Here is a 25,691-nt window from a genome sequence, read left to right as displayed (position 1 = left end):
ATATCACAAAACAGGCAACAGCAATAAATCACACAGAGGAAGACCCTAAATGAATCTTTTAAGTTGTATCAAGTGTTTTCTTTTATTTCGACAGCGTTTCAGAATATCATACAGGTAAACAAGGTTTTTGCAAAAGTTAATATAACCATAGTGTTGCATTTCATAAAAATAGTTGCTGCACTTACAGTCTTTGTGACCATCGATAGTACACTGAGCCATATTTATAGAGATATTTGTTCAGGGTCTACACACTGCTATAAACACTACACAGTGATGCTGAGCTGCTTGGGTGTTGGGGGTTTCGCTGCGTGTGTTGTAACTTCATCACACAGTTAGCAAATACACCTCTACATGAAGATGTTTTCTTTTTTTGTTCTTTTTGCTTTCCATACAAAACTACTTACAATTTGGCTCGATGGAGACAGCTCCGATGTAGAAAGCCATGACTTGTGCAAAGGCTGAAAATAAAAATTCACATATTTTGTGTCCGCTTCAAACAGAAGTCACAAAATAAAGGATCGGTCCAGTGAGACGGGCCTGGCGTCACACTATACAGGCAGCGTTTGCTACCTTTAGTCTTGACGAATGTGGAAATTTAGGGGTTGGGGCTTATTTTGTGATGTGAAGGGCAAAGCTGTGTGTGCCTGGCTGATGATTCATATTCCAAACCCTCTGAGTGAGATTGTGCTTTAAAGTCAGTCAGTTTGCAGTTCTCTCATCAGAGGAGGGAGAGGAAACCTTAGTTCCAGGATTATCATTCTTTTTCCTAATGTTACTTGTTTGCTCATTTGGATAAAACTAAATTCATCACTTAAAACATTTGAAGAAATAGATGCTAGGAAAAGTTTGTAGATTTGAAAATTGACTGTCAAACCTTTCTTCTGACCAGCAATCATTACTAGGCACAGTGGGCCTGTCCAGCTTTGGATTTCTCCACAACAAAGTGATGTGCATGGCGATGCAATACTTGGTATTAGGAGCTTGAAAGCGTGTTTAATGCAAGCTGCAATTGCTCGGATGTCCAGCTAACTACATTAGTTTGATATTAAATGTAAGCAGGGTTAGGTTAGCAGTTCTGTCTCAATGTGTCTCAATGATTTTGACTCTAGCATCTCCAGCCAATGTTACTCAAGACATCTTCTGTTTGATAACACCATTCGTTAGCCTGCTCTCTCGCAACATTAAAAGTGATTGTTAAATACTGTAAAATTACAAACAAGTATGTAAGCTAAGCAACCAAATATGGTTATGTTAGAATGAAATAACAGTCGGATCTTACACTTATTATTATTAATAGAAAACTAAGACTTCTTTTCTCTACACTGCTATACAATAACAATGATATGTTGCCATCAAGTGCATATTTGAGACACCCTTATTTTAAGATTATAAGAAGAAACAATAAAGTGAGTGTCATTTTCAGCCAACTTGTGGAGCTGGATTATTAAGATAGCTACAGCTGAAAACATCTGCTTGCTACAGTTGTCATTCTAGCCAAAAATTGTCAGTTTGCAGGCTACAAATTACAGGCCAGCCTTTGTCTGCCTCCGTCTAAAACTAGGAAACGGTTGTTTCAGAAGGAATTTCGGGGAGTAGATTTGCCACAGTTGTCACTGTCCACTGCAAACGAAATGAAGGAATGAAAAGCTTAACAGGTGTAGCAGCAGTAACGGGTGGTGGGGTGGGGGGGAGTGGGGTTACTGTAGGTTACTGTAAATCTACGTTCTGCAGATGCATCTGTATGCCGAGCCTGTAAAACCTACAGAGAGCTTTGGTATGGAGATATAACTTTGACACAATGCAGAAAAATCACCTGCACCAAATCAAATGAAGCAACTGATGGTGGTCGTGACTGTTGCAACATCTACTCAGCTAATCTGGAGATGACATAAATATTTAATTTTGCAAGGGGCGCTGATTCATCAAGGTACCAGACTGTTAGAGAAGCGATGTCAATATGAGAGTTTACTCATTCATTTTGATTTAGCTGCAAAGCTTTACCCTGTGGTGACATTCTGATTATACAATCTGAAACAAGCAATTCTTCATGGAAACGACAGTACGAGTGCCAGACCTCAGTAAGAAATCAGTAATGAAATGCATCATGAGAGGTTGAACCTAAACTGAACTTAAACCTCTGGTAATAGAATAATTTCTATAGATAAACTTGTGAGATCTATTATTTTTCACCATATCACACTTGAATCTGAAAAAAATACAGTTTTTTACCTGTAAATTTGGTCTTGTGTAGCAGCCTGTTTTACACTCTCGAAAGTGTTTTGGATTTGAACCTTTAACTTTGAAGCCAACCCCTCTGTCAGTCTAAGGCACTCTGCCCATTGGTTGGTATCGTGTGAGCTCTTCCTCTTCCTCTGTCATGAATCGCGTCGTTTGTGAAGCACAGAAATGAGAGAGATGGATTGAAACGACACCCTTTGTTGAACTCGGGCCGGTTTGAGCACAAATAGACCATGCAGTCAACAGCAGGCGGCCTGTGGAGACCCCACACTGCAATCTCAGGGCTGAACGGGAGACGAGAAGAGGGAGAGGTCGGTGTACTGAAGGTTGCGGTCCATGCTGTGCTGCTTTGCTCGTCTAATCAATTATTAGATTCTGTTCACTTAAAAATGATCTTATTTACAAAATGATCCCACATATTCATATTCATTATAATATATCTATGTCTATAATGATCTGATAGATTATTCAAGACAGATTCAGGCCCACACAGTCTCTGTTAAGGCAAAGTTCTGTTGATGAGTAGATTTCATCTCTGCGGTCACTCTTTGTTCCATTCGCTCTCTTCAAATACAGGCAAACCTTCTTCTTTAACATTCCATTTCACAAAATAGACTCCATTGTGTAGATATATAAAAAAATTACAATGGTAACCGATTGTTCCTAGTTCTGCTTGGGGAGAACTCAAAATAAAGTTCTTTTTAAAGTTCGTACCCCCAAAACAATTCCCCTATCACAATGTACACACATTCTACTTGCTCTTCCTTTATTTTCAAAAAGTCAATGACTTTCCAGTTCTTAAGGTGGTGGGTGTACAATAATTCTCAAAATAATTTAGAGTACAGTATCATAAATAAAACTCTAAACACATGAGGTCCAGGTCTCCCTGCCCCCCTCGGTTTTGATTCTGTGGTGTGTGGGGGAATGGCATTGAGATGGGATAAAGGAGCACAGGAAGGTGGGGGTTTCATCCAGGTGGGGTGCTTTAGTTCAGATGAGTGGCGCCATTTGTTTCTGCTGGAGCTGTGGTGTTATCTGCTCAGTGTGGATGTGCCTGTGCGCAGTGTGCTGGGCAGCTTGTCTGATCCAGGGATCTTCCAAGGCCCAGGAGAGACCGTGGTCTTCCTCCCTGCTGCGCTGCCACTGCTGGTGCTCTTGTTGGGCAGGCTGGGTCGGCTCTCTCCCAGGCTCCGGTTTAGTTCCCTGGGCCTGGGCTTTGCCTGCTCCAGCTCCTGCTGCTGCTGCTGCATGGTGCTGTAATGCTCCACATCTTCCCTGCTGTTCCCATTTGTGTGTGGGAGCTTGGAGCTGCTGAGAGAGTGGGTGGATTCTCTGTTGTCCCCAGTATTTCTCTCCTTGGTGCTCCTGGAATGTTTGGGGTCCCCGCTGTGACCCTCTTTACCCCCTTCCCCCTCAGGTATGGGCTGCACCCTGTGCCCCTTATGGGTGGACCTGCCACCCTCTTTCTTAGCTCTGCTGCCACTGCCCATTGTGGCCACTCTCCTTCCCTGGCTGACGTGCTCTGGGTTTAGCAGCTCAGCCTTCTGGGGGCTCTTTGAACGCTCTGTCCTGCTGTCTCGTGCCACCGGGTCTCGTGGGACGTCCAGAGGCGGCAGGTGAGGTGGGTCGGGGGCTGGGGCCAGATGAGATGAAGGCGATGACATGGAAAGGCTGTCGATGGGAGGGGCTATTTCAGACAGGCTTGGGGAGGCTGAAGGACGAGCATCCCATGGGATGGCATTGTCTGGAACACATATACACACAGTCAGTGATATGAAAAGAACACAAACACACTCTGCTTAAGAGCCAGCATGCACGTCACTGCACAGCCAAACATCACAGCAATACAAAAATAATCACAGCATTGTTACTATTCTAAGCTAAAGGCATCAAAGATCATATTACAGCAGCTCTACAACCTATTTCCAAACGTGTCACAGGGCAAATCTACTTCTCGACAACGTCGATGTGCGTCGCATAGTTCTCTTTAAAGTTTCGGCCAATCTAAAGCCTTGGCGGAAAATTGAAAACAGGTTTATTGAAATGGATGATGTACCCAGTAGTGTGGTGCTTTAGTGAAAGTGAAACCCTCAGGGGTCGAGTTCCCCCCCCCCACTTCACCTCTCTCTCAGGCCAGCAGCTGCAGTGAATCTACTGCACGTTCCCCCACAACTCTCCACTCTCACGGACTGTTAGCTTCTGTTTCTGCCCCGATGAGTCTCGGTCCCTCGGCCATCAGTCATTTTCAGTGGGCCAGGCAGGGGGGCAGAGACTAGGCTGGCTGCACTAACACCACGAGACCCAATTATAAGGAGACTCTCATGCAGTGCTGTTGCATACTAGACCAAGGACTAAGCGGGAACTGCAGTCTTTTGCATACAGTGTGTCTGCTACAATGAAAGATACAAGACCCGTAACAGGACCTAGGTGTGTGTGTGCTGGGCTAAACTGTGACTACCTCATGCTGCGTTAATGAGTGTTGTCAGCTCAGCTAAGGCTCTGGCCTCCTTGCATTTCTGCTGAGTCGACATAACCCATTACAAATTACAGGATGGAAATTTGCTGTGCGCGAAAGGAGCCAAAGTCCTGGGCTCGTCCTTGTTAAAGTGAAAAAGTGAAATGTTGGACGTGCAATATTCAAAGCACACACCTATTCACACATCCAACACATAAATTCAAACTTTAGTTTTCATTTAAAGATTTGTTTGGCTCCACCTGGCAAACACAAGCATAACCTTTACTACATATAGCTAAAGTTTTGGCTTTACCAAGTCCCGAGAGAAATATCAGGCTCTTTAGCTGCTAAATGTTCACTAGTTAGTCTGTTGACTTTATCTGCGGCTTAATTTTGTTAGGAATTGCTTTCTGCTGCAGGAGAGTAATGGCAGAGTTAAGGGACAATTGCCTGTGTCATTGGGATCAACGCCTTTCCCATTATTTGTACACACTGCTGTTTAAAATAATATTAGGCAACTTCAAATACTAGAGAAACAACTCACATTTCCGCAACAGCTCTAAAACAACAGCCAGGTGCCCAGATGAACACTGAAACAGGTTTAACTTGTCGTTACCATTCCTCCTGTTTATACAGGCCTCCTGTTCCTCCAAATGAGGCCAAAAACCACAGTCCTTCATCTGTGTAAAAGTGTAGATTAAAAGATTTACCTGAAGACTATAAGCAGCTTCAACCTTCTAAATGACTCCCATTAAATGGAGTTGCGGTGTTTTAAGTTAAAAAATTCCCACTTCTTGTTACTTTCCTTCAACAGGGAAGCACAAAGAGGGACTTTGGAACATATACTGGACTTTAATTTAAACTGCTTAAGACTCATTTTATCTCTAGATACACATTTTGACACATTTTTGCAGAGAATAATGATGGATGTGGATTTTGGCCCCCGTCACGTCCACTTACAGGGCTTTAGAAAGAAGTCCCTCAGTGGGCAGTATGAACAGGAGGAATAATCCACTTTCAGTGTCCGTATGAGCAACTTAAGAGAACAGAAGGTATCTCAAGCTGCTTTTTTGTGGACACTTCCACTACCAATTCCCTGTAATTTAGTTGATTTTGCATGTTAAAGTCAAATTAGTAGCCACATAAAGTCTTTTTCAGCCTGGATAAGCATTAAACCTGTAATCTCGTTGTGTAATCAGCTTTGGGTAAAACAATTACTAGAGAGAAAATTACACTTTGAGGAAATGCAATACTCATTTGAACGAACTCTACAAATTTCTGGATATATGCAAGATTTGTTCAACTAACCTAAAAACAAAAATCATACAGACCTTTTTGTTACCGTATAAAGATCTGTATTCTCAAATGAATAGTGGTGCAGATGTAGGATAAAGCCCAGTGTCTGAATGGCTTTTTTTTTAATTAGACTACACATTGGAATAACTATGGAATTTCATTCTGCAGTTTTCTCTGCTGTGACATTGATATAAGTAACAAAGAATCTTTACTCCCAATTTAGCTTCTGAGAGCCCTGATAGGGTAATTCTCAAGACTGTGATAAATGTGTGCCCTGGGGGTGCAGCTCTTATGCTATACAGAAGCACAAAACCTCACACAATGCCACACACAGACAGCCATACAATATTATCCAAGCACATGCCCACAACCTTGTTTTAATGCTAACGTTACACTGCTTATATTCTTGTTTTTCGGGTCCTCGTGTTTCAAATAGCAGTTCCTAAAAAGCACGGCCCAAGAAGAAAAATAACTCCTTTGAACATTGTAGGCTAATGTTTTAAATAGCCACATTAATCACCGCAGATGATTTGCATAATGTCCCAGTGTGCAAACAAAACGCCTGAAAGGTTGGAGGGACAAAATGCCGAATCGAGCCCACGCAGAACCGAACATGTGGGTTAAAATGGTGTTTTAGGCAGCAAGGGAACTCAAAAAGAACACCGAAGGGTTCTAATGATGGGGCACTGTGTCTTCTTGAAGACCACACTAGGATCATATAGACATATATCAAAGCTGAAGAACCACCTCAAGGCAAGTGTCACAAAAGCTCTACACAAAGAGATTAAATTCCTGGCAGGAAGGGCGCTGGCAGAAAAGGGTCGACATTGAAAAGCGACATCACCCTCTATTTCCTGTGTTTAACAGCTGGAGGGTGACCGCCGAGGCTAAATGCTGATGAAAGCGTGACGGGGGGTTTTAGTGATGTGACGTCCTGAAACGTCTTTCTCTCAAGTGCGAGACTGCAGAAAAGTCTATGTCTTGCAGGTGCAGAAGCCACAGGAGTGAGTGATGCATTGGAGTTTTATTACCTGCAGTGCCACACAAATAAATATCCGCTTCCAGGCGGATTTCGCGCCGTGCAGAGGTTTTGCTGGGTAAATAATCGGCTGCAATATCTCGCCTCTGGCTGGAGAACGCTCATATATTTTTGGACATGGTGTTAGCTGATGGGTGCTGAATAAGAGTGATGTTCACTAATTTTGCTTCTTCTGGCAGCTCGTTTGTTTTTTTGTTTTTTTTTGGTTCATTATTTCATATGCTGAAGACAAATCCAACTATTTGGGGCCGTCAAGGTTGTAAAGGCCGTTGAGCTAAGTCATGCACTAAGTTAAGTTCGTCATGAACAGGCGGTTACAACAAAACACACAAAACCACAGCACAGAAAGCCAGGGTTAGGTGAAGAGAAAAACATTGGTATGGTCACAAACCGTGTCTTTAGAGTGGCCCATTAGGAAGAAATATGGGGAGCCATGCGTGTCACTTTTCATGCACATGGAGAGACTGGAAGATACCATTCCTATAGAACGGGAAGTAACAACCTAGACCAATCAATTAGTGATAGATCACTGAAATGGACAGAAGATAAACTAGTGTTAGTCAAGATAGAAGAGGCAAATCAGTTCTTACAGTATTGTGAAATACAGAAGAATACAGTAAAAAGACATCACATGAATATACATGCCAGAAAAATGTTATTAAGAGTTGAAGTGATAGTGAAACAAGTTTAAGAGTTAAAAGAGAGGTAAGACAAGATCCTGAAGACAAAAGAACTTACTGTGGAGTATAACTTGTACTTACCGTACTCTGGGACCTGCCCTGTACCCCGCTTTAGGAGAAGACGAACACGCCGGCCCCCAGACTTGATCAGCTCGATGGCCCTAGCGTGGGTCATGTCCCGGGTGCTCTCTCCATTGATCTCAATGATTTGGTCCCCGACCTGGATGTCAGTGCAGTGAAGGAAAAAAACAAACAAACCAAAAAATCTATTAAAAATAATTTGTAAACATATGTCTGAGAGAAAAATATGATGTGAACTTACAGACCGTCATGTTTGCTGTTTTTCTAAAGACATGAAAATAAATAAATATAAATATAAATATAAAATTATATAAATATAAATATTAAGCATAAAAGTATCTGTTTCAGAAAGAAAATCTTTCAATTCTTATGGTGGAATTATTCAGATAACCGTGTCTTAGAGGAAGAAAGTAGTATTTTTATCTCCCATAAACTCTAGGCAGCTTTGTTCACTGACCGTGTGAGTCAGGACAATACTGTGTGAGTTCAGAGCGGCCAAGTGCAGAAAGTACCGGATCAAGACTGAAGCAGCATTTTTAGATGTCAGAGTAGCAATAAAACTTCAACAAGTGAGAAGCATGGAACAAAACCAAACAGAAAGCAGTAAGAAAATGCAATTTTGAATTCGAAGAAGGAACCTTTTGTGTAAAATTTGAAACGCAAAAGCTTGTGTGTGTGCTGCATTTGAGGATGCAGCAAAGTGTGACATGCAGACAAAGAAAAATATTATTATCTCGTTGCACAAACCTCAAGTTCACAAAGGCCCAAATGATATGAGCAAATTAATGAAGGTGTTTGCATAGCTACAATTGAGTCAATTACAGTTTGGCAGGTTTGGAAATGAGCACACCACATATCAAATAGAATATTAAGAAGCTTCATTTATTATGGATGACAGTGATCAACGTGGATCATTGGCTTCTGTAAGCATTAATAAGTAGTGCCAGCTATTAACTGGAGTCTGGATTTTCTACTGTTAGAACTGTCTGGCAGTAATTTCAGCGTGTTGAGAAACACATCATCCTGTATAGCAGTGTCCTGCAGTGCCCAGCAAAAGCATCAGAACAGCAGGGATAAAATATTAGTTTTTTCAAGACAAAAGTTCCGATTTTCAGTCTTCTTTTAATGGCATTTACACCTCGACATGTTAAACAACAAACTGTAGAAGAGACAGTAGCACGTTTTGTGGCAGAAGTACCCAATTTTATCTCTTCTAAAAGTATTCAGGGGACTGACGGGGATTCGTGTTACTCTGTGTGATTGATTTTCAAGAAATAAATACAGTAGCTCTAAATGGCTTCTCTTGGATTTATCCTTGAGTCTTCCGTTAAAAAGGCTAAATGAACAAACCAGAGACCTGTCTGTGGGAGAAAAGCTTTGGAATCTGAGAAAATAGGGGAAAACAACTCATCATTGAATAGACACTGGGCACATCCAACACAATAATTCTGAATGTCCTGAAAAAGAAAGAAACTGCTGGTGTACTGAGCAACATACACAGAATCGGCTGGCAAAGGTAAACATCAACAGCTGATGACAGAAGCATTGTGAGAGCCTAAACAGCAGTAAGTGACATCAGCACATGACATTGAGTGATGTCATGAATGAATTCCCATGTTTATGAAGGGTTTCCACAGGATGACATGAAGCTAGCTGTGTGCATGTCACGATCAGCAGAAGCTGGGTGATGCAGCAGGATCTACTACCCAATAGCCGTTCACACCAGGCCTCCTAAGAATGTGGCTGAGGTGAAGTGGTTTCATAAGGGAAGAATGATCCATAATTTCCAGACAAAAGATCCAGACTGGGTTTTATCAGCTTAGAAATATTGTGTTTGCGAATATTTGGGACGTTGGTGAAGATCAGATTACATTTCATGACCAATATATTTAGAAAACCAGGGAAACTTTTGTTTAATATCCATCTTTGATGTTAAACCTAAATGTCCTCAGTTACAGCCAAAACAAACAAATTAGTGCAGCAGATCAGCTAATGTAAATATTAACTGGCCTAACTCGTCTTTGTGTGTCCATTCTCTGATGAAAATGGATCAAATGTCAGTCCTCCCTCCTTCGAGACTCTCGTTTCTCAGCCCCTGGAGAGACGCTTCGCGGTTGACTAATGGGGAGGATTCAGGGGGAACAGGACGAAAACGTGCCGGCCAATTACCCAAACAAATGGAGAAGTCCACCGGTAATGGCCGGGCTAATTTGAAAGTCAGGAGAGGACTCAAGTCAAGAGAGGGCGAGTCATTATGTGTCATTACAGTAGTCTGAAGAGAGGTGGAAGGAAAGACGGTTCACTCATTAGTCCCTACATCCTAACAGCTGAGGGGGGTGATCTTCATTTTTATCTTTAATAAAGGGGGAACTAAAGTTGAATGGACGACACATAAATGCTGAGCACAGGGAGCGAGTGGTGGAAATGAATCTTAAGATGCTTTTATTGCACCAGATGCATAAGACTCAGTCTTTTATTGGAGGTTTAAAGCTTAGAGAGGTTATTAGATGTACGGAATGATTATCTGTAATAACTAATCACTTCATATGATTTCTTAAAAGCCTCTACACTGCCACTTGAACTTTGACAAAAGCTTGCTAGAATTTGTTAGTGCCCCTCGTTTGTGATTAGGCTGTGGGTCAAAATGCCCCCCCACCCTTATTTGTGTGACAAAGTGCCTGCTGAAAGGGAAATGACTTGGCTTAAACTCAAAATGTCAGAGTGACTGCAGGGATTCACAGTGCAAGTTGGCTTTTTTGGATTCTGCACCTTAGTATGTGTCAAAGCTCCGCTCAAATGTAAAGTGGCAGCCATGTCGAACGCTTTTTACGCAGCGACTCACATTCACTTAAGTAAAACACAGACTGATTCCTCTCTGCACAAGGCAACATGGATCGATGATTGTTGGAAGGAGGATCAAAGAGGGCAGCTCATTCTCTAAAGTTTCAAGAGTATAGAGCTGGAGAGGCGTGGTGCAAAGTAACTAAGTGTATTTACTCAAGTCCAGATTGCAGTTAGTTATTACCTAATGCTCCGTCATACTTCTACTTCACAACATTTTGCAGGGACATGTTGGAAGCTTTGCTGCAATTACATTAATTTAAAACCTGATTTTCAGAAAGGTGAGATAAGATATAATTCACAGCATATTATTAAAAATGAAAATGGTTTCAAAGCCTTTTGGGTTGTGGAAATGTTCACTTCAGCTGTTCAGAACTGTTAGCAGTTCTTTTCATCACTTTTCCTAATCGTCACACAATCCTCTAGATTCATTTGATGACCAGCAACTAATTAACTGTATATTAAGAAGGTAGAACTCTGTAGCTACACCTCAACCAGTTACAACAGTAAAATGTTGTTTTTTTTAGATTGTCACACTGGTACATATACTTAAGTAAAAAGTTTAGAATACTACTTCAAATACTGATGACACATACTTCAAGGCAGCCCATATGCTGTGGGGCTCAAGAGGGATTCCCTCTTCTTCTTCCACCTGCATCTGGGTCCACTGAACCTCATCGACTATACAGAGAAGGGAAAGTAATGCCTCCCTCGGGGGCATTTTGCACACATTATCTCTGACAGGTTCATTACAGATAAGGAATGTGGAGCAGACCAAAGCTATCAGTGGCAGACATAAAGATTCAGAAACATACTAGTAAAAGAAAAAGAGAAAGTAGGCAATTGAAAGCAACGTGATGGTTGCAGGATTAAATCTGCATTGACAAAAAAAAGACTGTGGAGGTTGTAACTTATGTTGGTAGCAGCACATGGGGAAAATGAGGGGAATTTACTGTACGCAGCAGTGGTAAAGTTAAAATAGCTGAGTCATGTGCCTTATTCCCATGGACGTTGTATTAAACCTATAGATTCAGAAACAACAGTAGTACAATAGCAACTATACAGCTACAGTATGCGAGCATTGAATACAATTTAACTTGTCCCACCTAAAATCAGCCTTGAATAGTTGTCTGAAAGGTAAAAGGAGCATCTATAATGTAATTCAGCTTAACCTTTAAAAAGGGTGGGGGGTGGGGAGTGGGGGGTGGAATTAAAGCAAACATCAAACCTACCCTCATCCTCCCATTGCGGATGGCTGGTCCATCCTCTGCCAGTCGTAGGACAAACAGGTCCATTTTGTACTCCCGCCCTCCGCGGATGCTAAAACCAAAGCCCTTTACACTTTTCTCCAGCTCCACTGTGAAGAAGTCGAAGTCCTGTGAAAGCTGAGCGAAGCAAAGATCGGATGTGACTGGATTCGATATTGTCTGATGTGTAAAAGCAGAAAACAGTGTCAGGACTCTGCAGAGTAAAATAACTGAAGAATGGAGCAAATGCAACATTATGCAACCATGAACTGTGTGGTTTGTACAAAAGTGAGCATAGAGTAAATAATCGTTTGCAGAGGCAAAAACACTAAAAATGGCCAGCTTTAAATTATTCTTTTGAACATTTCTGCTGTCAAAAATGATTTTTGCCATCATATGGGGTTTTTGGAGCCACAGTACAACATGACAATACACCACAATTAATTAATTTTCCAAGGAAATTGATGGTTAAAGTGTCTCTGTAGCGACAGATTGTGTCCGATTTAAGACTTATAAATTTAAGGCTTTTAAAATGCATAAAACTCAACAGTAAAATCCTAACATCATAGCACAAACCACAATTTATGAGGATGCATCAAAATAACAGGGCACAGATCTCTAATGAACAACTGCATAAATATTGACTAATGCAGCTTTTATGGGGTCCATATTTTCTTACTCTCAAATACCCATACAGGTACCAGTCTCACTGATCCAGAGAGAGAGAGGCTTGGATGAACATTCTTACTTGAACTGGTGGCATTCTGTAGTCTGGGATGGCAAACTGCCTGGCATCAGTGGCTAGCTGTCTGTAGTCGAGCAGCGGCGGGTGTCTGTAGTCCAACGTAGGTGGCTGGCGGTAGTCTGCCACTGGGGGGTGCCGGTAGTCCACCGGAGGCTGGCGGTAATCTGTGAATGGTGGCTGTCGGATGTCTGGTTTAACATCTTGCCTCGCTTTCACCTCAGACCTGTAACTAACAGACCAATCAGAATGAAGAACGAACTCGTACGATCTCTTCTATTAAAGTCACATTTACCTGTGGCTACTGTAAAAATAATGCTTTCTGACAAACCGCTGAGTCACCTCAGTGCTGACAGAGATAGCTTGTTCTGGTCCACGTGGCAGCCATTAAACTAGTCTTAGGTGAAGAAATGAAACTGTTTGTCTTTACACATCACATAAAATAAGTTCTCTCAGAGGCTGCTGATGCTGAGTACAAAGAGCTTTAGATACTGTGTAAAAATAAAGGGAAAATGCAACCACTCTGACGATTTTAAACCTGTGTAGCTCTTGTTAAAATATTCAATGGATCTCGATAAAGAAGCTATTTATGTAAATAATTTAGTAGTCCATAAGAGTTAAGTGATGTTATACAACAAACTCGGGAGAGAGACGAGGACAGTGAGAAGATGAGATAGTGAGAAAGAAAAAGACAGTGTTAGTATTAAAAAGAGAGGAACAGGTGGAAGAAACAGAAGTAAGCTGTAGGTAGGGATGTAAAGAGGTCTGAATCACTCATACCCATGTTCTTAGAAGAACAGTGTTTATCCCCAGAGACAGATCAAGGGATGTTTTATGACAGTGCTACACTGCCTCGGAAAATCCAGTCAGCCGAAAACGTGAGACTATGACACAACGACGGTTGACAAAGATTTTGTTATTGTTGCTAACACTTTTCTCATGCTGTATTACTTTCCTTATTAACTAAAGAGTCCCTCCCGGATTTCGTGGATATTTTTCTCACTGTTGTGGCCTATAATGCCTGAAAGCTTTCCTAAAACTCTGTGCTGCATGTTGCAAGGTTTTTGTGATGTCTCTAGTTGCAAAGTTGCACGGAATTTATTGGGGATTAGTTGGATTAATCGTTGCAATGGTAAATTCCTTGAGGGGACCGACTAAACCTTACCTGCTCTCATAGGTGTAGGTCTGAGGCGGAGGGACCGGCAGCTTGGCAGCAGGGCTCTGGTGGGGGATGGCGTTGGCCTGGTTAACAGAAGCATTGGGTTCTGTCGCTGCTGGAGTGGGCTGGGATGCTGCAGTGCTGGGCTGGGTCTTAGGGCTGTGCTGCTGGGCCATGGGGCTCTGCTTCTCTGAGCTGGGTGCTGATGGGGGGTTGCTGATCTCTGTGATTTGGGAAACGAGGACGGCACAAATTTTCTTAACCTTTTACAGTGCAGCAAACATGCATTAACCAACTGGACACAGTGGAGAAAAGCTAGGTTGTTGTTATTAAGGTGATACAGCTAATGCATTAGCAAATAACTGTGGCTTTACACAATCAGCAGACACATCATTCAAATATTAGGATTTATTGGTTGTAATGTTTCTGGCAAAATAGCAAATATAAGCCTCAATTTTACTCCTGTTTTAGCTCTTGGACTTCAACTTTCCACCCTTATATTGTCACTAAATAAATAATAAATAAATAGAGTCAGAGTAGTTTTACTTTTTATTAAAGCATGAGGAGCTTGGGAGTGCAGGATCTGTGTGTCTGGCTAAGATATGATAAAATGATTTGCAGGAGGGAATCTCAGCCAGGGATGACCAAACATCTGGACCACACATCCAGATGCTAGAGTATATACAGTATGCATGAAACATATTGAATGAAAGCTAATCAAAGTTCTATATTGGACTTTCAGGAATTTACACTGGTGGTTGTTTCTATTTTATTTTGGTGCCAGCGGCTGCATGTATTTGTTAGGCAATGTTAGGACCTAACATTATGAAGGCCAGCTGTGTGTCCCCCCCCCACACAAAAACACAGGCAAACCAATGCTAGTAGAGGAAATGTATCATACAGCGCTGCCAAACAAGAAGCCACGTGTCTTTGTTTGCATGAACTAATCATTCTCTCGCAAGCGGGGGACCCTGAAGGGGTTTAGATACAAGTAAACTCACTGTAAGATTCCTATAAAACTGTCACTGAAAATGGCCACAACTGTTCCAAGGAAGGATGTGAACTTTAAAAGCTGCTGTGTTGAGGAGTGAACTGAGCTGGTCCACTGACCAATCAGCCGCTTAGATCCCACCCTCCCAGGCGTCTCAAGCAAGAAAACTACTCTGCTTCTCTAGTTTTGTTTTTTCTGCTTTTCTATTCAACGTTATATAGATGGAACATTCAAAAAGCAAGTTAAAAATCTCTATTTTACATTGATCGGACTCATGAAAAGTCAGAGTTCAATTTTCCAATTTCTATTTTTCATATTATATATGGAAATTTTAATCAGAGGGACAAATGAAGCATAAATTCAAAAATAAAACACTGCCACCAAAAAGCTAAGCAAATCTCAAATACTTAATATGGAGTTTTAAAATAAATAAAGGCTCTAACCAATGTTAAATGTTTTTGCTTGCACATAAAATATTTTTAAATATAATACAATAAATATGACTATAACTACATGATTAGATCCAGCATGCTTGCAAGCAGTCTCCTTTACTGCCTTAGTTGGTGCATTGCTGCTTTGTCGGCCAATCGCATAAAATGTATGACAGTTTAGTAGCGTGTGAATTGTGCTTCACAGTGCACACAAAGCAGGACCCGTAAATCCAATGAAAAACTCCACCGTGGACCTCTAATGAAGCTTTAAGTAACAAAGTTATTAATTTCAATGAACGGCAAAGCATATAAATGAAAAAAGGTACAGAGTAATTTCTCAGTTTTGCTTGTTTGAGTAAGTTTAAACCAGTTATATGTTCTGGTGACCAGGCATGAGTCTCTGCGAAATTGAAATCTCACTTGGATTTGGATGAAGACATTAGAGCAGGAGAAAACAACTCAAAGCAATGACAAGTGACAAGTTCATTTAAAAAGAATCCCATTTGGTGAAACTCATATTAACACTTTCATTTAACAGTGCCAATTGAATTACCGCTAGAAATCCTTGTCTACCCAAAGTATTGCATTTTTACATCCTCATCTGTAATATAAGTGTGTGTGTGTGTCCACGTGCTCTCTCACCTTCCTGTGGTATAATCCTCAGGGTGACACTGAGGCCTGCATCCTTGATCAGCTTAACGATGTCGGCGTGTGGCATGTTGATGATGGACTGACTGTTCACCGCGAGTATCCTGTCTCCCACCTTCAGCTTCCCACAGCGGTCAGCCGGGCTGCCCTCGATGATGCGGCCAATTTTATGGGGCACAGCTGTTGGAGGGATACAACGCAAGTTGCAGGTAAAAACACACTTAGCAGCAAATTGGAGGATTATGCCCGTGTGTTCTCACACACTCCACTCACTCACTCACTGACTGCCTGAATGTGTCTGTCTCTCTGATTTTGCTGTTCACCCCAGGCTTACGTAAGCCTTCCAGGTTTTTTTCATGTGTGTGGGCGATGCACTGATGCTCACAACAGCATATCAGATGTGTGTGTGACTGACGTACTGTGGGTGGGCCTGTGCTATTGAAGGGATAAAATAAGAGGTGCTTCACTTTTTTATTGAACCATTGCTGAGGATTATGCCCGTGTAAACTTAAATTTGCCACTTGCCACTATATTGAGGTTGGACACTTGAAGCAGTTGTTATGCAGATGAGAGGATGACTGACACATAAGCATCAACCCGACTCAATGAAACACCACTAAAACAAACACTGGACTGACTGTTGGTGGTGGTTGCCTCGGGCCGGTTGAGTGAGCTGATAATAACGAAGCCGAAGCCTTCGCTCTCCTTTCGACTGATGATGACATCACTCGGTTGCGTGTTTGGGGTTGATGTCCCGTCTAAAGTGGCTGCGTTGCCCATGCTGGTGTTGGGAGCCTGGGTTGTGCTGGTGCTGTTGCCATACGTGAAGTCACTGCGTGGGGAGCTGTGCTGCGTGGAGACAGAGCCTGGGCTGCGGCCGTTCTCAGGACAGGACTCACCTGTAAGTGGGAGTACAGAGCTGAGCTGTGCATCTACTGACTGAGTTAGTCTTTTTTGGGAGAGCAGTCAATTTATCGGGGGGAAGGGAGGCCAGAAAATAAGTAGACTATTTTAACTGTCACTTTACATGACGTGTGCTACTGTTTTTTCAACCTAGGGGACAGGAACCACCAAAGGGTCACAGGAGGGGCTGTTGGATGATTGGTGGGCAGAAATTAATAAAACTGTTCAGCAACTGTGAGGACCTGTTCAGAGGATCACTTCAGTCATTTCATAAACAAATAGTATTTTTAACATCACTGCTCATCATTTTGTAGCCTTAATTAGCTTATTTGTCTGTACCATAGGCCTTAGTTGTTGACCAAAAATGATTCAAAACAAGTGCTGAGAATCACCTTAACTAAGAAAAACAGCACCCAGTGGAGCGGTGCATCCGGCTGAAGTGTTTTTAATTGTTTTTGGCCAATAACTGAGGTCTACAGCACAGCACAGCACAGCACTTTTAGATTGTGCTGCATTTAATTACATCGTTATAGTATACAATGTGTATAAAATATTAACCTGAAAAAAAAAAAAAAAAAAAGAGTCGCTAAAGTTGTCATCGTGAGAAGAATAAGAATTTCTTACTCTTTCTGTCTTGTTGTTATTCAAAGCTAATTTTACGTGTGCAACAACAGCAAATGTTCCATGCAGGAGAATTTTTTTCTGCAACTCCCTAAAATTGGACAAGCTGTATCTTATTCTTGTGAAGAATCAAGAGGCAAACACAAGTCAGAAATGAGAAATGGGAAAAAATAAAAGCTCAGTCACAACACGGTAAAGCGCATCATTAAAATGCAGCACCATGTCAATTCAGCTGGAGATGAAGCAGCTTCTTGCACCTTTAGCATTTTTGTGTGTGTTTACATTCTGACACACTGAATGATCAAACCTGATGTTGCTTGTGAGCACAGCTCTGAGAAGCAGAGCTGTGCTTTTCTGTTGTTGGAAATTTAAACTGTGACTTCAGGTTAGTGGTGTAAAAGGTAAAGCGAGAATTGCCACTGTAAAAAGGTAGATACTGACATGTAGTATTGTTTTGCACAAACAAGAGCAGCAAATAATTATTTTCCGAGGAGAGGAAATAATTTACAAAAAGCTAAACAAATTGTGTGAAATGTGGGGCATCAGGTGTAGGCAGAAGCATGAGCTCAGAGCAGAGAGCACAGTCTGACACCTTGCAAAGTGCCAGTGGGAGTCAGACAATTAGGATTGGAAGTAAGGGCCACAGAAGAGGCCAGGCATGAGTCAGACAGTAGCCTTTGGTGAGATGAAATTGACAGAGAGGGCAGAACAGAGTGGAAAGAAGTGGATTGTCAGAGGAATGTGTGTGCGTGCAGGATGGCAGTGATAATAATGAGAAAAGAGGAGGCCAGAGACTATAGGAGGAAGGGTCTTCCCAGTCTCCAGACTCAACAGAGGAGATGCTTGAATATGGACCAGAGAGCAACGGTGTGTGTAAGAGCAAGAGTGTTTTTATAGGGAAGCTCTGGTGTAATTACTCTGAGATTAGTGCTTCAGTTTCTGACTGATTAAATCCTGTTTACTGGATAATTGTAGGACAAGAATGGCAGCAGTGAACGAAAACAGAAAGAGATAACACAGGCATCCAGTGGAATAGGAGGAAAAGGATGAGATCACTTTACTTTATAATCCAGTATCTTAAGGCTGTTAGCTGTGCAGGATTAACCATGATCTTATAAAGGCCACGAAAAAAGACATTTTCGGTGAGTGAGCAGTCCGTTTTTTTCAGCTTCTAACTTGCTTCGTTTGTTGTCTGCTCAAAGCTGATAATACTATATATATATTTGCTACTGTTAAAAAACAAAACAAACAAACCACCTCATATCCACTTAGCATGGAATTGAATTGAAGTGAAGCAGTCGCTCTGCTGTTTGGTTTGGCCTTTGTTGTACTATAACATATGTAGTTGAATCAACAATCAAACACAAAGGCTGAATTTTATTTCTTTTTAAATTTATGTCAGTTTGAAGCTATTTTGGAGAAAATTGTAGGTTCTTCAAAAATTTTGTCTATATCTGTAATAGGCATGTCTTAAAAAAAAGAAAAGGAATAAAACACATATTAAAAGGAGTTTCCATCTTCATTGTGATAAAGGATTGTGAAACAGTTTTTAGACTAAATGCTAAATCATTAAAAATATAAACTTGTCCTCATACTTCAACTATACTGGAAAACATCCAGTTACTGGGAAAAAGGTCACCAGTTAGAATTTGTGTTCTGCCTCACTAGTAATTCTAACTAAAAAGAATCAAAATATTTTGTAACAATCATAAATATGAAACACATAGGTCAACTTACTTGTTGCCTGTACCCTCCTCCGGATGACCAGGTTGACCTGACCGTTACGTGCTGCACCGTGCATCAAGTCGATGACGTATCTGTGCGGCTTTCCCACCACTGGGATCCCATCCACGAACAGCAGCTCGTCCCCAGGTCGCAAACGTCCGTCTAGGTCTGCCGGGCTCTTCTCGATGATTGCCCCGATCAGGATCTGTTAATAAATGTGGAGTGTGATAAGACAGAAAACGGGTGTCCAGAGGGTTTATGCTGGACTAGTGTGTTTGAGTGTCACATGCAGTGGGTGTTAAAGTGGTTGTTACAGTGAGAAATTATTAGCTAAATAAATGTTGGTTTGTTACTTTAACAGACAGCAAAAAACAATAAAGCAGCCAAAGCCATCAATCTCTCAGGGGACAAAGGTCAAGGGTTAGGTGTACATCATGTGCATAGTGGATTAGAGAGGAGAAAATGACAGGGTTCCACGCCCATCACCATACGAGCCTTCTCACGCGTTTCCGGACTCACAGGCTGCCCGGCCTCATCACCGCCCAGCACCCGGAACCCGAACCCAGATTTCTGTCTGCGCAGGTGCACTTCTATGTCCTGGTACTCCGCTCCTGAAGCAGTACAAGCACAGACATCCTGTTAGCTTACAATATCTGAAGTTTAAGAGTAGTTTCTGAACCCTTAGATTCAATTTGTACCTGTGGAGTCCACCGGAAAAACCGTTCTCGGTAGTCCAGGTTCTAAACGGAAGAAGACAAAAGGAAGCAGCCATAAACAATAACAAATGCACAAATATTGACAACATATATACAGACACTCACACACAGGCAGCAGAAAATACCGGAAAATACACGAGGCTCCCACAAACGCTAGAACAAGGCAGAAAGGTCCTGCCTCAGCATTAATGTCACAGCCGAAATCCAGCGTCATCCATAAAAGTCAGGAAGTGCTTACAGCATGTAATATACCCATCCTTTATTTACAATGTGAGGTGGGATGCAAGCACTGATCTGCAATCAGGGCTTCACACAACACCGTGATCTGCAAAGTAGCGAAATGAACTCAACCGCAGACAAGTGGCTGCAAATGAAAAATTGATTTCAATTGTAACTGTTTTAATCACACTGAACACTCTGCTGGGACTCAGCAGGAATGATGGGAGGGAGAAAATCATGACTGCAAAGACAAGAGGAGTGACGCTGCTGTTGCCACAGAAACCACAGACAGGGCTTCTCATTGAGATTTTGCTGGTTTCACTGGTACTTACAGGGGAGTGTGTGCAAATATTACGAGCAAAATGAAGACAAACTGAAAAACATCCCTGTTCCATTTAAAAGCGTGTCAAATTATGTTACACATGTCAAGGACCTTAACTAATCCAAAGGTTAACTATTCAAAAGGGTTTGCTAAGTAGTGGCTCTTGGTGAGTTTGGGGGATTTACACAGTGATATTGGTTAGATAACTTAGTGGCCTGGCTCTTAGATACAATGCTGATGTAGGCCTGAGTCAGACAGCCTGGTATCTGTTGTTCCTTAAGTGTGGACACTTTAAATATGTAGCAGGTCAAGTCAAGCTGCTGAGTGTTTACACTTTGCTTAAGGGTAGTAGCGCGAAACAACTTAAAGGGATGTAAAATGATACCTTTCGTCATTTTCTAAATTACAGATGTTTTTAAAAATCTCCATACAGATGCCAAAATCCTCTACTCACACATAATAACAGCTGGTCTGCGGCCTGGATTAGCCCATTCAACAACTAACTTATTCGTCTACTGTAAATTCCTGCATTTACAGTAACATTTATCAATGTGTAGTGTGCCTGTTGAATAAAGTACAGTAAGTCATAAAGGTGACTTCAGACCTTTTTACAGAGTGACAGCAATTTGTATTTGAGGTTGCGGAGCTACATAAAAGGTCACACCAAAGAGGGGAATGTGTCTATTCCCTGCTGAGCTTCACCAGACTCAACACTTGGCTTTTACTGAGAATGATCTCCGTGTCCATTGCTGAAGAGGAGAGAGAGGCAGAGAGACAAAGAGGTTTGATATGGAGACTTTCTGACAGGTGCCTTAACACAAGAATGATCACCAGTCCTCACAGTTTTGCAATGACCATAGTCACTTTGAAATAAACAGAAGGAATCCACAAGTTTCTGCCACCTGTTCTGAGGCGTAAAACCCAAATCACAAGACTACATCCCTGTTTTAACAATGAACGGCGTGAGCATCAGACCGATATACATACACTGCTTCAGAGCTGAGGAAATTACTGTCACGTTCTCAGGACTTTATGTCACTATTCAAGGTGCAGAGGTTGAACAAGTACTCAAACCCATGACCCAAGTACAACTACAAGCACTCGTCTAAGAAAGTAATAAATGTATAGTCATTACAAAAGGCAATAAGGACAAAAATCTGCATGATCAGCATTTTGTAAAGGTGATGATTTAAACCACTCTATGTACTGAGAGCTAGTTTATTCCCAGTAATACATCATCATTTATTTGCTCAGTATATACTAGTATATAAAAATTAATCTACATCTGCAAAAAAAATGATCAGTAAATAAAGCTGTCAAGTAAGTGCAATGGAGTAGAAAGTACAGTATTCTCTCTAAGCTGTAGTAAAAGTAAAAGTCATAAAATGTTAATAGTCGGTTAAAACAAGACACCTAAATGTAATTGCATTTGAGTAAACGTGCGTACATCTGTCACTGTACTACACAATTATCAATTAAGTTTTTATAAGATTTTAGCATTTCAGTTTTTCAGGAAGTCAGGTGCAAACTGTTGTGAGTGCGATATTATTTTATGATTATTATTAATCAAAACATGTTAATACCCACATTTCTAATGTCAAAGTGGAGACACGGACGCATCACTTTTGTATGTTTAAAAGCTCTGTTACAGCCACACATACAAACAGCATATAAAACCATCTCTACTGCTCAAAATAAAAAACGGGGCAAAACAGTTATGATGCAGGTTTGTAATGTCATAGCAAGAAAAAAGAAATAATTTTCCCACACTTTACAAGCCCCGCGGCGTTACTATAGTTGGCACATAAATATTACAGTGAATCTATGCATTATAAAGGTAAACCTGCGGTGTTTATTTATGAATACACTTTATGGTTTGAGCTGGCAGAATGTCAAAATGTGAATGTAAAGAAGCTTCCATCGGGCAATGGAAGATTGCATTTTTGTGTGTGTTTTGGAGTGTATTGATTTACACAGGCATTTAATGAACAGAGATCAAGGAAGATAATAGGAGGATGAGTAGCTGCAAATGGTGATGAGGGAATCCATGTGAAAAGCTTCTGATGATGGTATAAAGCTGACATGTTCCTGCTAAAAATTCAGCAACAGTGCTTGCAGTTTGATAGAAAGAGGTCACCTTGTTTCAACAAGCTTATTAAGTTTTCTGTTAAGCAACAAAAGCGAATGCTGAATGTTCTGAGTGTGTTTGTGTGAGAAAAAGAAAAAGAGTGAGGAATCTCCACTGATCCAACGAGGACTCCATTTTGCGTCAGTGCTACAGAGGGGTGGGCTTTTTTCTCACAGCGCCACACCTGCAGTAACAGCTCTGGTACTTACGCCTACTCTCATAGATAGCTCTGGACTTCTCATAAAGGTCATAAGGGTCTGGTTTAGCCAGGGCCAAGGCCTCGGCGGCTGACTCTGGGACAGAGGCCCTGTGAAGATGGTGTGTTGGGAAGGGGGCGCTGTGTGGGATAACGGGGGCTGACAGGCTGGTCTGAGCAGGGCTGCTGCTCTGGCCCTGCTGGGACTCCCACTGCTCCAGCACCTGTAAAGCACAGCGGCATGAGGGGGTCAGTATTTCCCTTCCAGCTCTCCCACTCCCGACACTTGAATTTAACTACATAACCTCACAACATGAAGCGAATCAGAGGTTGCTTTCGTTCAAATTCAAGATGGACAGATGGTAAGTGAGACAGTTAGTGAGGTTAGTTGTTGAAACAAGCAAAACAATTAGATAACTGCAGCCCTGCTTGGGAGGGAATTTGAGGAGACACGCAAATGTGACCTGATTATTGTAAACAGATGTCCATTTATAAGTATATTGCACAGGCTTCTGGGGTTGAGGATTTTACTCCAAATTTGCCTCAAAAAACACATTTTGAAATGCTGTCAAGTGTCTGAGGTGATAGCGTCAGTTTTGACAACACCAGTCAGTCAGAGTGTCAGCGTTGATGTGTCGGGCCGCTTCAGTCGCCGCACGACACTAAGCTGATAGCCAAGATGACACGTTGACATGTCAGAAAGTGTGCGAGACGGGATCCAGAGGCAGCGGAAAGCTTTTTTTTTTTTTTCAAACTGAGACAGCGTGACTGGCTGCATATGGAACACTTTAATGTTGAAAATTGCAGGGCATCCGGTTCAAGATGCACCGAGAATAAATAACAGCTTCATAAAAAGGGGCCTGAATCAAAAGTGTTTCTGCTCATTGTGGTTCCAGTTGTACCTGCCTCTAATGTGAAGCACGTCGGCACAGGGAAGGGTACCGAGACTGGGGACCTTGTTAAGGACTGGATTAGACTTCTGATCTCTTTTAGTCTCTCTCCTTTTGGCTGTTTGATTAAGATTTCAGAAGCAAGCAAACTACGGTTATAATCTAGCTGGTCAGAAGAATGGAGAAAACTACAGGGAGGTCGCTTTTATAAGACAGTGTTACAGAGTGAGAACACCTGCACATGCTCCAATAGTAAGGAGCTGTTACCTACAGGATTGGCTGGATTTGACAGACAAATCTCGATAAGCTCATTTGCAAACCAACTCTCTGGAGCTGCAGGCTGAGCTTTGGCATGACCGCATTAGGCGATTCCCCGTTCATCCCTTATTAGTCAAATTCCTCCATATTTCTTTCTCAGAGCTGCAGAAGACTTCCAGTAACAAATTACACCCAATTAAACCGAAACTGAACTCTGATGTGCAGCTGGAGAGGAGGGGGGAGGCCAGGGCGGGGCAGGGAAGCCAACAAATGATCACTAGGGGGTTAAAAGACGGAGGCCCTGCATGCTGTTTGCTACTTTGTTCAAAGCTTTTCCCCAGAGCTTAGTAGCAGAAAGGATGTACAATAAGGGGGACATCTCATGTCTTAAATGCTGCACAGCGGAGGTCTCCTGTATTGTCAGTTGTGATTGGGAATGGGGACGACATGAGCTGGAGTCAGGAGCTGGTCAGAGCAGCACTGACTGGACGTCCGGGCACAAAAATTGATTACACACATAGACGCTCAAAAAGAAACAAAGAAAGATGGGCAGAAACACTAGTGTGCACGCATGTGAAAGTGACCAAAGCACATGAGGACAAAGCGAGTGTGATGTAACAGGATGTTTGGTGGATAGTTATTAGAGTCATACAGCTGTGATTTATAGTTGCAGAGAAAGCGGCAGAGTGGAGGAGTAGAGGGCGCTAGATGCTTGCAGAGATGCCACATGAGGGCTTTTGCTTTAATGTTAGAAAAGGAAATAAAGACAAGATGAAAGATAAATGACCAAGAAGCATTCTCTATGTATGTTAAGAGAGTGCAAAAAGCTTTTTAAAAAATATCAAAGAATGGACAAATGCTATGAAATGGAGATAAAAGAGTGTTGGAAATGCATCTTGGCCATGTCAAGGCTCTGATCACAAACAGAGAGCAGCACTACAGCTGTAGCATAATTCTATGCCACTGAGTCAGGCTATGAATCAAGTCTGACTTGAAGGATCAAGAGTCTAGCGATGTTATGAATTGGCTACTTGAAGCTTTTTGATAGCTCATAACAATAAAAAGGGCCGGATTTGAAGGGTTATCTGCTGTAAGGGCCCCAGACATATAGTGAATCATCAGTAGAGTTAGTACGACAAAGGAAAGAAGAGAAAAAACAAGATCGGAGTCATTTCAATTAGCACATATGGCATGCACACTGCAGCCACTGGTACTAAACCCTATATTAATGGTTAAAAAGCAGAAATGGGAACAGTCTAGACTTTGGAGGCTGATACATGTTACCTGCTTAGGGGTCTTCCAAGGTGAATAGTGACCTGCAATGTTGAGAGAACAAAACATGCTTTAGACTGAAAAAGATGGTGATGGACAGATAGATCATGAGATGTGAGGCCGAATTTAAGATGGGAAGGCCGATCCCCAGAAAATAAGGTAATACATCCACAACTCACAGATAAACCAACTAAAAGTAGAATAGTGTTTGTGAGTGAGAGAAAGGACAAAGAAAAACACTCAAAGTCACTCAAACAGGCACAAAGCAGATAAAAATGTATATGAGGCACAAACTTATTATGAAGGTAAAGAGAAGTGAAGAAAACCTGAGAAAAAGCACTGCTAAACAAAGGACACTTTTTTAGTCAATATGAAGGTGTCTTCATATTGAAATGCTGGCTGCGCTTAAAAAAATAATAATAATGCATTGTGAACAACAGCCTGCAAAAAGGAATTAAACTCATGGTTTTAAATGTGTTTATCCATTTCCAGTAATGATTAAGGTTTAATAGCTGCTAGGATTTTTTTTTTATGGTGTGAATTTATGTTCTAGTTCAAAAACCCATTCAAATGAATATTTTAATGTTAAACTT

At 41.6% G+C, this 25,691-nt stretch overlaps 1 protein-coding gene across 14 annotated transcripts in view; it reads right to left on the bottom strand.

Annotated features, from left to right (window-relative positions):
• Positions 1 to 50: 50 nt before the first annotated feature.
• Positions 51 to 25,691, bottom strand: part of magi2a (membrane associated guanylate kinase, WW and PDZ domain containing 2a) — a 187,037-nt gene continuing 161,396 nt past the window's right edge. For 5 of the 14 annotated variants that reach the window (XM_067491127.1, XM_067491132.1, XM_067491134.1 and 2 more), the window contains 12 exons: positions 25,111 to 25,142; positions 22,692 to 22,902; positions 19,796 to 19,837; positions 19,593 to 19,708; positions 19,110 to 19,302; positions 16,487 to 16,747; positions 15,843 to 16,028; positions 13,785 to 14,001; positions 12,626 to 12,851; positions 11,863 to 12,057; positions 7,790 to 7,928; positions 51 to 3,982 (listed from right to left, as the gene is read on the bottom strand). In XM_067491127.1, coding sequence (XP_067347228.1) covers positions 3,270 to 3,982; positions 7,790 to 7,928; positions 11,863 to 12,057; positions 12,626 to 12,851; positions 13,785 to 14,001; positions 15,843 to 16,028; positions 16,487 to 16,747; positions 19,110 to 19,302; positions 19,593 to 19,708; positions 19,796 to 19,837; positions 22,692 to 22,902; positions 25,111 to 25,142 — 2,531 coding nt within the window. In that variant the 3' untranslated portion in view covers positions 51 to 3,269. Of the gene's footprint in view, positions 3,983 to 7,419; positions 7,531 to 7,789; positions 7,929 to 11,226; positions 11,312 to 11,862; positions 12,058 to 12,625; positions 12,852 to 13,784; positions 14,002 to 15,842; positions 16,029 to 16,486; positions 16,748 to 19,109; positions 19,303 to 19,592; positions 19,709 to 19,795; positions 19,838 to 22,691; positions 22,903 to 25,110; positions 25,143 to 25,691 lie in introns of those variants that run through there. The other 9 variants (XM_067491141.1, XM_067491140.1, XM_067491136.1 and 6 more) reach the window with 9 other exon arrangements.

This window comes from Channa argus, chromosome 21, assembly GCF_033026475.1.
Source record: "Channa argus isolate prfri chromosome 21, Channa argus male v1.0, whole genome shotgun sequence".
Lineage (NCBI taxonomy): Eukaryota > Metazoa > Chordata > Actinopteri > Anabantiformes > Channidae > Channa > Channa argus.
This window is presented reverse-complemented; position numbering and strand designations above follow the sequence as displayed.